At 31.7% G+C, this 16,773-nt stretch overlaps 1 protein-coding gene and 1 non-coding gene across 2 annotated transcripts; both read right to left on the minus strand.

Annotated features, from left to right (window-relative positions):
* Nucleotides 1–1,569: 1,569 nt before the first annotated feature.
* LOC124829722 (transcription factor MYB78-like) lies at nucleotides 1,570–2,942 on the minus strand. The gene is made up of 3 exons (XM_047303287.2): nucleotides 2,601–2,942; nucleotides 2,386–2,515; nucleotides 1,570–2,258 (listed from the first exon to the last, which is right to left on the minus strand). Exons 1-3 carry the CDS (start codon nucleotides 2,758–2,760, stop codon nucleotides 1,727–1,729), a joined length of 822 nt encoding a protein of 273 aa, XP_047159243.2. The 5' UTR covers nucleotides 2,761–2,942; the 3' UTR covers nucleotides 1,570–1,726.
* Nucleotides 2,943–15,746: 12,804 nt separating this feature from the next.
* Nucleotides 15,747–15,829, minus strand: LOC124829724 (small nucleolar RNA SNORD34). Its single transcript, XR_007028114.1, has one exon. It is a non-coding gene; the product is annotated as a small nucleolar RNA SNORD34 (small nucleolar RNA).
* Between the last annotated feature and the right edge of the window lie 944 nt (nucleotides 15,830–16,773).

Consider the following 16,773-nt stretch of genomic DNA (forward strand, 5'->3'; position numbering starts at 1 on the left):
CTCTACATAAATGCAATTCATTTAATCTCAAAAGTATTTACAAGAAGTGGTGACATGTTTATATATAGGACTAAAAGTCCCTCCTATCTACCACATGCCTAACACTTTTTACACATGTTTCGTAAAAATAAAAGAAATGCTAATCTAAGATAATTGGGCTTGGGTCCAAGTCATCATTTGTGATAGAATAACCAAGCTTGAGTCGGAGATACATGGTGGAAGGGTAGAGTTCGTGGAAGGGTAGAGTTGGAACTGGAGATCCGTGGTGGAAGGGCCTTGTGTTTGTGTAGTGATGATGACCTTGTGATGGATCATGTACTCTCACATTTCACTACAATCTCTTTTTTCAAACATTCTCACCTTCTTATTTCACTACATGACTTGAACTCACACATACCACTACATATGCATTTGAATGTAAATTCACCTGAATGTATCAAATTAACAATTTTCTCTTCATGATCTCGTGGTGGATTGTGTTCTCACATTTCACTACAGTTTCCTTTTTTTGCAACATTCTCACCCTCTTATTTTATTATGTGACTCGAACTCACATATATCACTAGACGTGTCATTTGAATACGTTTCAAAATAACATTTTTCTAATACATCATTGAATTAATATCAGTAACACCTGACTATCTCCCTTAAATGTTTGGTGTAGAAATGTGAAAATACCAGTATGTGCCTACGTGGAGCTAGTGCAGCTATTAAATATTTCTTCTCGCATCATGGGAAGACATTAAAAAATTGAAACTTTGTTACACAAACACATCTGATTGCCGACGCTTTTTCGACAAGAAAGTTGAAAAAGATAAATGTATTCTCATCCAGAGTCCAAATGCAAGACATACCAAAGTCCAAGTAAACGGCAGCATAGCACAAATTATCAACGGTCAACCTAAAGCTAGCATTAATGAACAATGAAAATTGTAATAAAAAAGTATAACAGGCCTCCTTAAGTGGAGTAAAACCTGGTATGAAAACAAACATATTAAAAGAAACACAGACACTGGATATGAGGTCAGCTGTGACTTCAACTCTACAAGCTATAGTCACATCCGAAGCCAAAGAAAAAGAAACAATAAATATAGTTGACTGACCAATTACGTGTGAACGACTCAAGACTCCAATGAGTTGCATAAGAATGAAGAAGTTATGATGTTTTTCAAATGTTGCGGCATTTAGTGCTTCCAATGAGAAACCCATTGAATTTAAACCAATATATTATTTTGCAAAGTACTCATCCAGTTTTCCTACTCAGTCAATTAATTAATTTCAAATTTCCATCACGTTTTTCTATTTTTCATACATGTTTCTAGATCATAAGGCAAAATACAAGGCAATGTTGAAGATTCTTAACTCAAACAATGAAATTCAATAAGAGATTGCTTTAGTTGATTCTTAAAATTAAACGACTTTATATTTGGAGCAAAAGATAAGTTAAATTTTATCCCCGGAGTAAGAATTAGTAATTGTTCTCAAATTATGCATAACTACAAAAAGAGAGATAATTATGAACTTATTATGTTATATTACATCGAAGATGCTCTCAAGTAAATGCGTCATTCGACTACAATGATTTTACTTCTGTAAAAAAGAATATATATCATTCAGTAGTTGGACAGTTACAAACAATCAATCATGAGTTAAATTCCATTCAGTAGTTTATCAAGTCAGATAAACTCTGATATCTTTGAACTAACTAATATACAGAAAAACTGGATCAAAAATCATCAGCAAGATGCTGCTGCAAAAACCACATATTTTCATCGGTCCACAAGTCTGCATCACCAAAACCATGGTTCGGTTCAAATGCTTGGAGATCAGAGTAGTCCCACTGCTGCCAACCCTTTTCAACACTTTCCGATGAACAGCTACCATCTCCCATTAAATTGCAAGATGAAGTTGTACTCGCATCAGAGAGAGAAGGAGGCTGAACATCAACCCCTGAAGAGTACGAGGAAATCATTGAGCTTTCAGAAAACATCATGGGATTGACCCCACTAGATTCACCGTGGGTTTGAGTGTTGCACAATGTGGTTTGACCATGTCCATAGGAAGAATAAACATTCCCAGAAGAAGCCTGAATCCGCTCCATAAGGCGTGGCATCCAAACAAAACGCACAGCATCCCTAAACTGCTTGCTGTTCACATCACATTTGAGTTGCTTGGCTTGCTTCAACACTCTCGTCCTCCAATAGTTCTTTATTTCATTATCTGTTCTCCCAGGCAACTGTTCTGCTATTTTAGCCCACCTTCAATAAATAATGACAGAACGCATTATATTATATTAATTAGTATGATCAACGAGCAAAACTATAGGAAGTTAAATAATGATATTCTACAGAACATAGTACATAAATAATATCATAATACACGTACCGGTTGCCCCAGCGGGAATGGAGTTCGAGAATCAAGAGCTGTTCTTGAAGAGTGATGTTCCCACGTCGAACATTTGGACGCAAGTAGTTCAACCATCTTAGTCTGCAGCTTTTACCCGTTCGCTTTAGACCTGATGCATGATAACAAACGCGGTTAAAGATTTTAATTATTTAGGAGTTTGGGTGACAAGTATAGATGAATGCATGCTTAATTACGAGCAGAGCGAGCGAGGGAATTCCAGTGGCCTTCGCCGTGGAGGTTGACATAGTTGATCAGAAGAGAATCTTCTTCCTCAGTCCATGATCCTTTCTTAATTGCGAATTCTTCTTCACTTCCATATGTAGCAGATAATTGACTATCTGATAAGCTTGTCATGGCCCCAATATACAGTTGTTTGGTTTGGAATACGAGGTGGTTGTTGAAAAATATCTTAGGTGGTTCCGTTGAGAGGGTGATAGAGAGAGTGATTTATATAGGGAGAGATGGGGAAAGATCTGACATTGGATTTAGGAGGATGAGCACTATGAGGATTGAATATTTGTCAAAACTAAAAGCAGAAGTGGGGGGCTGCGAACATTGCCCATAACGCTGAATTGTTGAACTAAGTGAAGGAGACATTAAATTAGTTTTTCCTCATAAGTTTCTGTGTTTTCTATTCTGACCTTCCCATTACGACTTCAGACCCTTTGACTTTTTACACGCAAATGGAACAACTTGCCAAAATAATAACAATATTTCTTCACCGCTCGGTCAGCACTGTGATACAGAATCCAAATGCTTCTTTTGTATCTCTATCTGTCTCTCGTTTTTTCTCTAAACGACTATCTATCTCAAACCTCAAGGATCATGCACCCTAAACCTTCCTTTCTTAAACTATATGTGGAAGTCGTTCAAACTTATAAGTTAATTAGGCTCATCTCTAGTTAAATTTGAATATATATATATATATATATATATATATATATATATATATATATGCTAACTAATCTAATTTCACACAAAAATATCTGTTCATAACAAAAAGACATATTTTAAACACAATAATATTTTAATAATTTTTATTTTTAATTTAAAATAAAAAATAAAAAATTATTAAAATACTCTTAAAACTTAGAATTTATTAGATATGAAAATACTTTTATCAATTAAAACGTGATAGGTTATATAATTTGCTAATAATTATTTTGTTATAATTTGTTTCATTACTTTCTATATAATTATATATTATTTTTAACTATTACTACAAGAAATTATCTAATTATCAATAAAAGGAAATTCATTGGTAAAATAAATTTTAATGATAAATTTTAGAATTTTTATTACCAATACATTTTTATTAGTAATGAATGTATTGATAAAACTTATTTGTAAATCAGAACTTTTATAATTGACTGATATTTTTAGCAATAATGTATGTATTAATAGTTTAAATTTTTTACTACCGATAAATATATTTGTCAGAAATTTTTGTCAATACATTAAAGTTTTTGTTTTAGGTTTTTATTTTATAGTAAAGTTTGTCAGTAAATAATATTTTTTAAAAATTTGTTGGTAATTTCTCTAATAATTGATTTTTTAAAAAAAATTATTGATAATTATTTTTTTTAATTCATTGATAAAGTAAATATTAAATTTTTTGCTAAATTCGACAATTATGTCTTCTAAGGAAGAAGAAGAATAAAAAGAGAAAGAGAAAGAAATAAGAAAGAAGAAGGGTAAGAGAAAGAGGATGGGGATTTGGATACTTAATTTATTAGTTTAACACTTTAGTTTTGTTTAAGACTAATATTGTTTAATAGTGGGATGTGATACTTAATTTATTTATTTGTATAATTATAAATTAACATTTTGAATTTTACTTATTATTTTATAATTATTTTCTATTTATCGTTAATGTTCAGTGGAACATACTTTCATTATACTGCATATAAAATGTGTAAAATAAGTTATAAAAATAAAATATAATTAAATTAATCAATTTTTTAACTGACTAATTAATGATGAATCTAGACATATTACAAAAAAATTTACTTATGAAGATGAAAATCAAGTTAATTTGAAACATTTTTAATTCAAACGAGAGTGAATTAACCGATATAAATGTAGGCTAACTTACTTTATGCTCCTACCTAAAAGAACCAAGGGATATCAACCTTCTACACAAAATAAACAGCCAATTAAATTTTCTACTGGAAGAGCATTATTATGAAGGCTTGAAGAACTTTATTATTTTCTTTTTATTATTTTCTTTCTATGTTCTATATTTGTTGCCCTTAACGATTAGGTTTTTAAGAAAATAATCCTTTCTGTAAATTTCAAGCATAAATCCCAGTCGAATTTAAAGCCCATTTTTATTTTCATATTAAGTTATCTCGACCATTGTTTCGGATATGAAGGGTTGTGTCGTCTAATGTCTCCACGTCCTCCTCAGCTGTGGGAAACCTGCGAAAGATTCTCCGATGCCAAAGTCAGTTGAGGGCAATGACGTTTTTCTATCGAACAGTAATAAATATGCAGTCAATGCAACCAACCTACCACTCACCCTGGATCTGTATTTATAGTTTTCGCTATGGGCTTGGGATTAGTGAAGAGTTAATCACGGCCCAAATTCAGCCCAATAGCTTTTAACCTCAACTTACTTTAATCCTGGTTAATTAGCCGTGTGTCCGGTCGGTTTCCCAAAGTTTGGCTTTTGAGCCGGCCAATTCCTATAGGCGACATGGTTAGCAGGGAGTATGAGCGGTCGTTCTCATTGTTTATCCGGAGGGCCAGGTTGCGCAATCGCGGACGCACGGTCGATCGCGGATGTACGGGCGTCCGGCTTGGTGCGCAGACCCTTCGATGATGAACCGAAGAGCAGCGTGTTTGGTCTACTGTGGACGTCCGGTCTATCTGACATCCGGTCCTTACTGGTACAACCATATTTCTACATTAGTCTTATTTTTTATTTCTACTTAAAATTTTGATAATAATTTTTCTATTACCTAATTATTTATTTGAGATATTTCATTTAAAACTTGATTTTAGGTTTAAAAAATTTATTTGTCCAGTTTATTTCAACTCAACAAAATGGACATCTAAGCGTTCTACATGATTTATTAAGTCTAGTTTCGTCATTAAATCCTTTATATATATCCAGCAAGAGATCGTGTTAAACATCAATTTCAAATAAATTAAATGTTAATGCAAATTAAAATTGAGTAGATATTATTTTCATGATAATAATGTAAACTTTGCGATGTAAAAGTAGAAAGTCCAAAAACCTCAATTATCATGCATTATTGACAAAAACAAGGTGCAATAAGAAAAAGAAGGAAATACCAAAAAGAAGAAACGGGAAGAAGGAAATCGAAAAGAAGAAGCAACATGTATTATTTAGATATATGTTTCCTTGTATCTTAATACAGACCTAACACGTAGATATAGGAAGGAAAAAAACCGAAAAGAAACTGGGTCTAAAGCTAAAGAAAAGTCAATTCACAATCCTCTCTCTAACATCCCAAAAATACAGAAATAAACTATAATACAGAATGATCACATTAATAATAATCCAGATCAATCATACACTAGAGTCGAACATACGCTCATGGCCGAACGGCCTTACAAAAAGAGTTACAAATTTAAACCGTACAAGATAAGCAAACCTGACCGAACGGTTTACAAAAGAAAATACCGAACGACCATTTTTAACCAAAGGGAAGGTGATCGAACGACCACCTTACTATAACTAAACTATTGACCGAACGTCCTACTCTTCGGTCTTGACTTCGATTTCTTCCAAATTTTCTTCTTCCAGCAGCTCGTCTCCTTCTGCTCACATCCACATGGATGATCATTGCAATGACAAGGACGGACGTACAAAACCAGACACGACAGGAAACGCAGGGTAAACTTATATAATTTAATTCATGCATAAACATACATTTCAAATAATCCAACACCAAATAAATTTCAACGTAGGTATCATACAAAGCCTATCACTAGACTGACTGTCCGGACTGTATGAAATCTGTGTAGCTACAGGCGTTCGTGCACCCGGGTGATGTAGTAACTGGAATACTCTCATCAACTGTCACCCGAGGTTAGTCCTATTTGTCCAAAGTACCCCTAAGGACTAGAACCTCCTGCCGTTCCCACACATGACCTACCCTCCTCTACGTGAAGACGAGTACCCACGAAACATCAGGATGAACAGCCAGCTTAGCATGCCCACTGTCATACTTTACAAATTTCAATATTCAAGCATGAGTCGTTCCTCCCCGGAACGCTCGTTCATAATTCCAACATATTTCATTCATATCATATTCTCCTCATCTTCCATTATCAATTATCTTAGTTTCATATTTCATTATCAATCATTTCAGTTTCCTTTTTGTTCAAAGATTTATAAAGACACCAGATACCGAACGTTCAATCCTCACTCAGAACGAGGACGAACACTTGGAACGAGACCGAGAGGTCTCCCGTTCCAGAATAGAATAAGACCGAGAGGTTTACTATCGGATTACAAAAGAAACCGAGGTCAACTGCATATCGCAAGAATGACTAGAACGGACTTTACTTACAAAGTGAGTCAATTAGATGAACTGACCCTTGAGAGTTCTAACCGAACGCAGAAAGAACTAGGCCAAATACTAAAGCTCTAAGCCGGAACCAAATGAACGTATACCCTTCAAGACTTTCACAGAAGAATACTTAGAAGGATTCACCTGAAGAAACCGAACGCTTAAGAATATTTAGCTTATTTGAATTTACATCCAGAAATCCGAATGCTAGTCAATGACCGAGCACGGTGGAGAAGAAGATTCTATTTAAGTTAGACGAACGCTATTTTTCATCAAGATAGATTATATAAGAAACGAGCACGAGCGCTTGGTGTAAGACCGAGCACTACTCAGTACGAGTGCTTGGTGTAAGACCGAACACTACTTAGTACGAGAGTTAGGTGTAAGACCGAGCACTAATGAACTTAAAATAAAAGGCTTGATAAATATAATCAGATACTATTGAAGTAGTGTTTACGAACAACGAAAATATACCATTACATATATATAAAGATTTAAGTTATCACAGAATACCCAGATACAACTGTGCTTGGCCGAACGCTCAAGCATAATATTACCACACGAGGACGCTCGTCCTCAACTAGAATTCTCTCCAAATGAAAGAATCCCATTTCAACTATGTTTACCAGAAGAACCGAACGGTCGAAGACCGTTTAGTAACGAACGTATACTTTCATATGAGAAATTTCATATTCAGAATTTATTTATATTTGTCTCATTTCTAAACATATAGTTTCATAACTTTATACATTCATATTATAATCGACTTTCATACTTCATACAATCCATATCATATAAGTTTCATATATTTCATACATTATAACATAACTCAGCCATATTTCCACTCATTAAATAAACGAACGTTCATTCAATCCAATCATATCAACCATCATGCATCAAAATCATTCAGTCAACTAAACGAATGTTCATACAGTACAACAATATACAAATTAAATTAAATAAGCTTCCCTTACCTCTGAGCGTGGCCGAACGTTCCCAGACGCAGAAACACAATTTCACCACTACAGGTTCTTCTACCGTCAACGCTCGACAATTCAAACTACACCAAGTGACAACCCGGCACTATCAGAACCACTCATTTTAAGAATGGTGATCAACACAGGAACCCAGAACTGGGTTTGCATGTTTAGGAAACGAACGACTAGGTGAAAAGAAAGACTTACCAGCTCAGCTTCACAAACCGAACGGTTTATCTGGAAGCTCTTGACGCCGAAAGTGCTTCTACGGTGCCGGAATAGTGATCGGAGGAGAGAAAGTGAGTGTTTTCTCAGAGAGAAGATGAAGAGGATGTAAAGAGAAGGAGGAGAGAATGAGGTTCTTCAGAAACGTGAAAAGAGGGTACATGCAGAGAGTGGAGCAGATTATCTGAAAATCCAAGTTTTGCTGCACACGTCACAACGAACGTCCCATCTTCAGTCGACACCTGCTTTCCACTAACTGATTTTCGGATCCTCTTCGCTTGACACCTGGCGTCCGTCATCTGAGTGTCGAGTCCCCATCTTGACACGTGAACTCCACTAAATGATACGTGCATGAATTTTACTGGTTCTGACATTTGATTTTATTGGTTCTAACATTTGATTTTACTGGTTTTGACACTCTCCCACTGAAGAATACATGGTTGTCATCCCACTGTTAAGGACTTGATAAACACATTTTACAAGTTGTTAAGTGGTTGTGTTGTGAAAATAATAAAAGTAACCAATAACAATGGAAAACAAAACTCATATAAAAGCTTTCTCTATATAAATAATATATAAAATAATGAGATACATATAACAGGAAAAAATCCGCAAATATCAAAATTTTTAACGTGAGAAAATCTTAAACGGAAATTTTTTTTATGAGACCTAATTTAGTAAAAACTTTCATTAATAATAATTAATGGGCATATCACAAATTTGTTTAGAATTCTTAGGAATCAATAGAATTTTTTTTTAATAAAAAATGTGGATAACAACACAAGAAAATATCAATGAATATTTAATTCAACAACATAGGAAACTTAATATATGAGACGTGATATAAAACCTCTTTTCCAAGTTAGTTTTCTTTGTACAAACCTACACTGGTTGCTCTTTTCTTCAATTTCTCTTAATGACTTCTCTCTTTTTATTTTTTTCATTAAAAACCTGATGCAAAGGGCTACATTACTTTTAAATTGAATAATTAAATGAAAGCCCATAAAGAAATATTTTTCTTTTTCTTGATTTAGGACCAATAAAAGAGCCTAAATCAAGTGAAGGCAAGTTCAATCAAAGCATTATTGTTCGATAATCATTCAAAGGGTGCACTTTGAAGCTCCAATATTGTGACCAAAGGGTGAAGTGCCTCTCTTGTCTTTACCTTGTGTATATAGGGAGTCAGAGTCATTCGTGTAAATGGACTTTTTCTATTAAATTTTAGATTTCGTAGGAGAGTTTGAAAGGATGAGAGTCTTAGAGAGTTTTGAGTTCGAACGTAATGTAGAGAAAGTTCCAGCCCTTCTGAGTGCAAAGGAACCTAAAGGGAGGGAGTTAGATATGCTAAACATAGTCGGAACGTGCTAGAAGTTCTTGGGAGTGCAAAGTAACCCAATAATAATGATGTAACCTTCTGTAATTTTTCCTTTAACTCAATACAATTTTTTCATTTCTTCCTCAAATTCAATTTAGTTTATGCATTCATTTATTGTTTTCGTATGAATTTATTCTTTCTACCTGGTTACAATTGCCTTTTACTGCTCCTTTTTAATTCATATGTTGATTTACATTTTCTTGCATCGCATTTTATTGTTCTTGTATGAATTCAAGTTGCTTTTGTTGTGAAATTTAGTTCTTGCACATCTTGTTCCGTTTTCTGCAATTACGTTTATGTGCAATGGTTAGGCCATGTTTCTCGCTTTTTCATGTTAACCTTTAATCCAGAATTACATTGCTTCCTTTAGGTGGAATATTGAATGAAAACATGCAAATCACTAGTTTCTAAAATAGAACTTACAGGACCTCAAAGTGAGCCTATCTTTTTTCCAATGTCTTCTTAAGACAGGTTATGATTCAAGTAACTAACTGATTCAAGAAATCAATTCTAGGTTTTGCTATGTTGTGTTGTTCCATTTATTTTTACAATTATAAATTTCAACCTTTGATTGTGCTTTGTTTAATTTCTGTCTTTACAATTTGTTTGGCTTGGCTTCGAGAGTAGTATAGATCTGGTTTCTTGGATTTCACCTTGTTTTGGTCAACCAAATTGCTTCTTGTTAACTTATTAGACACTCATGAATGGGGATTAGAGTTATAACTAGCTTAAAATGATTAAAACATAATAAATTACAAAAACAAGATAAAACTAAGAACTAAACAAATTCAAAGCTAAAAAAAAGGTTAATTTTGTTCATGAAATTTGACTAATATTATCAAGACTGTGAGAGAAGAATCTGCCTTGACATTTTCATATAGCTCTCCAAGACCTTTCAAGAAGCACATTGATGGCTTAGACTCTTTGTAATTAATAAGAATTCAAGTTGTTCCCGTAAAACCTTTAAATCCATATAGCAATTTTTTATGTTCCTTTATTCTTGCTTGACAAAAGAGATTAAATATACGAAAGTGATCTTTCTTTGAAAATATATTTTCAAATCTTATAGTTTCCAAGAATTATCAACGCAAATAATGTTTTGCCCGATTTGTGGTGCCAAAGTTCTTGTTATCCAAGAAATCAGTATCATGTTACACCGCTCCCAAGCATAAAAAATAAGATCATCCTTTATAATATTGATAAATTTTAACTTTGTTCTTGAACAAAAGAGCACGTCTCATACATTTACTTCATGTATAATAATAATTCACACCATTTATAGGAGTTACAAGAGCCATTCCTGAATTTTTGCTAGGATAGTTTAAGGGATTCTCCGAGTGATCCATGAGATGGAAACAAGAAAACAGAACAATAAAAAAAATGCGCAGCGAAACAGAGCGGGATCAACTCATCTAATACCATATTTCAAAAACATGGTACAATAAAAAAGAAGGAAACATAGAGAAGAAGAAGAAGGAAATCGAAAAGAAGAAACATGTATACTTTAGCTTAGAGACATGATTTCTGTGTATCTTAATACAGACATAAGACAGATACATACAGGAAGAAACAGAGTCGAAAAGAAAATGGACCTAAAGCCCGAAAAAAAGAAAGTCAACATGCTACATTTTAAGAAACTGACTTTGTTGAAATCATGCATACATGAGAGACCAAACCTACCACGTTCTTACCTATACCAATACTAGAAGGTTTTTCAATTTTAATATATAATTACAAATTTGAAAATACTGAAATCCAAACTATACGGGTGTAGAACCTTTTGAAACACTCCAAAGAAAAATATATCTTAAAGATTAAATGAAAACAAGAGACTGTAAGGTGAAAATAGAGTCGACGAACGAGATTTTTAATTAGTACATAAAAAAAGTTTTGATATTATTTTTTTCATTTTTCATTTTATCTTTTTATGATTTAAAATTATTTCATAAAATTAAATTTGGGAAAATATATTTTTATTTTTAATTTTATTTTTTAATGACATAGTTATTTGTTCATTAATAAAATTAAATTAGAAACATATATTTTATTAAATAATATTATTTTAAAGAATGGTATATATATATATATATATATATATATATATATATAAATTATTTTTATTACAATATAAAAAATTGTTTCTCTAAAAATTTATTTTACTATTTCATACATTTAATTTGTTTTTTAAACTAATTTATTGTAAACAGAACAACATATTTCAGCTTTATTATATTTAATATTTAATAAATTATTCTTTTAGTTTTTAAATAGAGCTATTACTTTTTCAAATTTAAAATTTTATATTAATTTTCAAAATGTCAATTATGAATAAAGTTTGAACTATATTGTTAATCAATTTACTCTATAAATGTATTCCTAAAAATTATTTTAATTTTTTTATTTTTAAAATAAATAAATAACTAATTTTTTTAATGTGTCATGTATTATTTATATTTATCGTTATTATATTTATCAATATTATGTTAAATTATTATATAAATATTCCTATTGTTGAGTACTTTTTACATTTTATTAAGTAAAAGTTAAATTAATATTATTTAATAAAAAAATTAGCATTATTCATCTATATACATATAATTTAATAAAATATATAATTTAATAAAAAAATTTAAATAATGATTAAATATATTTTTAATACCTAAAGTTGAATATGTGAAATTGGAATGAGTTCATATTTGAAACTTTGATATTTTTTGGTCTCTAATTTAAAAAATGAATGGATATAATCCTTTCATCCAAAATTGTTAATTATTTTTAGGCTTAATACCTCTTTTGGTCCCTCCTTAGGGGGACAATGTTCAAGTCCGTCCTACATTTTTTAAAAAGTTCAATGTCGTCCTAACTTGTGAAAAAAGTGTACAATTAAATCCTTTTTGGTCACGGCGTTAAAAATTTAACGATCCAGCTGACAGCGTTGAGTGATCTGTGCAACGTGGCTGTTTAGGTTCATAATGTGGCAGTGATAGTGATTTTCATTAAAGTTCACGTGGCAGTGGCAGTGATTTTCATTAAGAGGGGTTAGGGTTTGATTTCCTCCCAATTTAATATTGAAAGGGAAATGAGCTTCCAATGCTTGAAATTGAGGATTCGAAACAAATTGTAGCCATTACGAAATGGCGTTTCATAACTAAATATAGAACTTGCTTGAAACTCAAAAAATGAACACCAGAAACAAGCAGCAGGTTGCAATTGGACGTTCCTAAGTTGCATAAAGAACAAAGCAAGGATTAACAAGATATGGAAGATCCAGAAGTGTTTCAGCCGTTCTAATCCAAACATTCAAATGTTATAATTTAGTGGGATAGAGCAGGTAAAAGGGTAAGTAAAAGGTTTTTAAAATTAAACAAGGGGGAGTAAAAGGTTTAACTTTAAATCTCAAGAAAGGGAAAAAGGTTTGCTTCCTTTCTTTCCTCAAGTATCCTAGAACAGGGGGAAATACTCTCCCTACATCCGATCACCAACCTTCCTTTACATTTTCCTCTACTTTCTTCTCCAACTCGACACAAAATCATCCAAACATAGCTTAAACATTGATTCCATCCAGCGGTAAAAATCATGGGAGGAAACCAAACTCTTTGGTTTCCTCTACAAGCACCATCATGGGACGCACGAGAAGATCCTTTGGCCCAGCTTTTCCAAAACGAAGAACACCCTTGGGAAGCCATTCCTATGTCTCCCCAAACACTTCCCAAACCTCAAAGACCAATTGGGAGGAAACCAAACCCTAACCCCTCTTAATGAAAATAACTGCCACTGCCACGTGAACTTTAATGAAAATCACTGTCACTGCCACGTTATGAACCTAAACAGCCACGTTGCACAGATCACTCCACGCTATCAGCTAACGTCGTGACCAAAAAGGATTTAATTGTACACTTTTTTCACAAGTTGGGACGACATTGAACTTTTTAAAAAAGGTAGGACGGACTTGAACATTGCCCCCCCTAAAGAGGGACCAAAAGAGGTATTAAGCCTTATTTTTACACTTTAATTGTCTTCATACATTTGGATTAGAATGTGTCAAATAGTATAAACAATTCAAATATTAACATGAAACACAACTTGATGTGTAAAATAAATTTAATGCAATTGGGTTAGAATGATTATATTAATTAATTCATTTTAAAAGTTTGATATTGTAAAGTAATACACAAGAAAGAATTCCAATTTTGCATTTGATTTAAAGTTTAGGGACTTAAAACATATTTAACCCTTTAAATAATTATATTTGTCACAAAATAAATTAAAAGATTTTACTTAATAGTTCATTTCAAAGGTTTAGTAATAAAAAATATCACACTTCTTAATATTATAAATTTTGTTTTATATTCACTTAATTCATTTAAACTACTAAAAATTATCTGAAAAAGACACACATATATAAAAATTAAATTGAGATTAACACAATAACATGTGATATTGTCCCATGTTACATTTGTTAGTACTCGTGGATTTGATTGGATCAAGTCCATGTTATTTTGAGTTTGATGTGTGAAATCCATATATTGTACAAAATGCAAACCTAAATTTAAATCTAAAATAAAATTTTTGATTTTATTAACTATATTTAAATCTAAATTTAAATTGGAAATTAGTATTTAATTTAATTTTATTTATTTAAAATGAATATCAAAATGTAACCTACTTTATTATATATAAAGTTGAACATGCAACATTAATTATGAATAATTTGAAAACTGAGGCAATGACGTTTGAGTTATGAAAACTATAACTAATTTTGAATAATTACATTTGAAAACTAGAAAATCACATTCAAAAGTGAAAATACACAAATACACAAATATATATATATATATATATATATATATATATATATATATATATATATATATATATATATATATATGGAGTGCATATTAACAACTAGGTGAGATGAGTTGGTGTAAGGAAAAAAAAACATTTTTATCATCAAAATAAATGTTTTAATAAAATAAATGATAGCTTACAATCATATCCTAAGGGCCATTTACCATATCATTGTCCCTACTCCAACACAAATATAATTAAAATAACAATTCAGAATATCATTTAATTTTCTCTTTCAGTTTCACTCTTTGAACAAAGTTGACATATTTGTTTTAGCACAAATTCCTTGCAATATTGTGTCCCTGGATTCAAATTACTGTATTTTTTGTATCGATCTTTTCAGGGGATGCTTTGTTCAACGCTCATTTTTTCCTCCTTTTCTTTCATTTTGGAAGTTTTGATATTGTATAACTTTGTCCCAAGCCAGTAATGTTGACTGTGCCTTTTTACACCTGCATACAAAATACATCCCTACAACACAAAAAAGGCCCTATTCTGTAGTTTTTGATCGTTTACTCGATAGGTTTTCCTAGTTGGCCTGCATCAATAATCATTGATCGTCGTAATCTCGATATTAATTAGTATATATACTCCAAATGAATCCAAACCTGCTATAGCCAATTTTCTCTCATTTTCTCGTTGCATGTAAAGTAAATAACAGAAAGTGTGTGTGTGAAAAAAACAATAATGCAGAGAAAAGAAAAAAAGGTGAAAGCGAGAAAAAAATTATACGCGAAATGTAATTATGGAGAATACTGAATTCGAAAATCAGAAGGGTTAGCTCAACTAAAACGATGGTGACAACTAAAACAAAGTTGATCTCAAATAATGAAGTGCTCAAAGGATATTTGAAACCTTTTTTTAAAAAAAAAGAAAACGGTTAGCACCATTTTATCAACAACAAACACATGTAGAAAATATGCATGGACCACCTTAAATTATTTATCATCTAGAATTAAAACAACGATCAACAATGACAAATATAATAAAAAATGTATATAATGAGTAATGAAAGTTTATATATAAGTTAGGACACTAATATTTTAACAATTTTTTTACAATAAATTATGGGTTATTATTTTATTGATCCGTGTATTTAAAACAGATCAATCACATGCTACCATACATGCATTTGTCAAAAAATTATAAAAAAAAATTGTTAAAAATTTTTTTTTTCCACATAAGTTAACAGTGTCCGTGCATTTATCACCACCTCACAGTTAACAGATGAAATTATCGTTTAAAATAGAAAAAGTTACTTTGAGGAAACAAAACACGAGACATAGCGAACGAAAACCAACTTTTTATAATAGGAAACAGATGAGAAGGCGCAATGATAGATCATTGCAACAAACGAAAGGAAAAGTGTTAGCAGGCCTCAGATAATTGAATACGTCATTATCAAAGATAAGATTATCAGCCAATGTCGGCAATATCAACACATCACTGGCCACACATTATTCAGATCATAAAAACCAATTTTGAAACAGAGAAAACAAAGCTTTGGTGTCGGTTTAAAATTGAGCTTGAACTATAATGTTAAGTGATGATAACATAATTACAGAAGTACCACGTACCAAATTCACCGTACTGCGAGAACCCCATTTTGAACTCTCATCAAAACAAGACATGTGATAATAACGTTAAAGTGAACAAACCACGTAACAGGTACAGTGAATAATCAGCGTACATGGTGATCTCTCTGAACAGCTGCAAGAAAGTGAAGAGACAAGAACGAAGTGATCTGAATTTATAAGTAATTTTGCAGTGTCGAAGTGAGAATAGGAGTCTTCTCTTGATAGACAAGCAAAATATTTGTGGTTGTCGCAGCCTCGTGTACCTTTCAAACGGAGCAGATATGGAAAGCATCTTAGCGCAGCCTTCTACTTTTCAACAAGCACCACGAGGGCGTGCCATGCAAGAAACTTTTTTAATTAAACTCAGCTTACTTTTAAGAAGGTAAAAAGTTTTACTCAAGTAGCCATTAAATTCAAATTAACTTCAACCTTAATTTAGTTATTAAAATTAAGTGACTATTTAACCTATTTGCCGGTGCATATACTATTTTATTTACTCCATTACTTTTGCATAATATATCGTTAAAACAACTCACAAACTTATTATTTTAAGAGTATTGAATTTTAAAAATAACTATATGTATTGAGTGAAACATTATTATTAAAATAAACGATCGATCGTTTAATTATGAAAGACTTTGATAAATGAATAGAATTAACTAATTATCTAATTAATCTAAATATATTAATAATCAAGTTTACACGAAATTGAGTCAGGTTAATCTTAACAAAAAATCCATTTGAAAAACTATAAATACAGGTTAAAGGTATAGTTGCTGAAACTTTTTACAATGCATTTATTATATCATTAATTGCTAAAT

The sequence above is a fragment of the Vigna umbellata genome, chromosome 8 (assembly GCF_029865625.1).
Source record: "Vigna umbellata cultivar VRB3 chromosome 8, Vumbellata_1.0, whole genome shotgun sequence".
Classification (NCBI taxonomy): Eukaryota; Viridiplantae; Streptophyta; class Magnoliopsida; order Fabales; family Fabaceae; genus Vigna; species Vigna umbellata.

Bases quoted from the DNA above. Each gene is read 5' to 3' on its own strand.
- LOC124829722 (XM_047303287.2), bottom strand. From the start codon at position 2,760: ATGACAAGCTTATCAGATAGTCAATTATCTGCTACATATGGAAGTGAA. The intron at 2,516-2,600 runs GTAATTAAGCAT...ATCATGCATCAG, and splicing joins TTCCCTCGCTCGCTCTGCTC to GTCTAAAGCGAACGGGTAAA. The intron at 2,259-2,385 runs GTACGTGTATTA...TATTTATTGAAG, and splicing joins CATTCCCGCTGGGGCAACCG to GTGGGCTAAAATAGCAGAAC.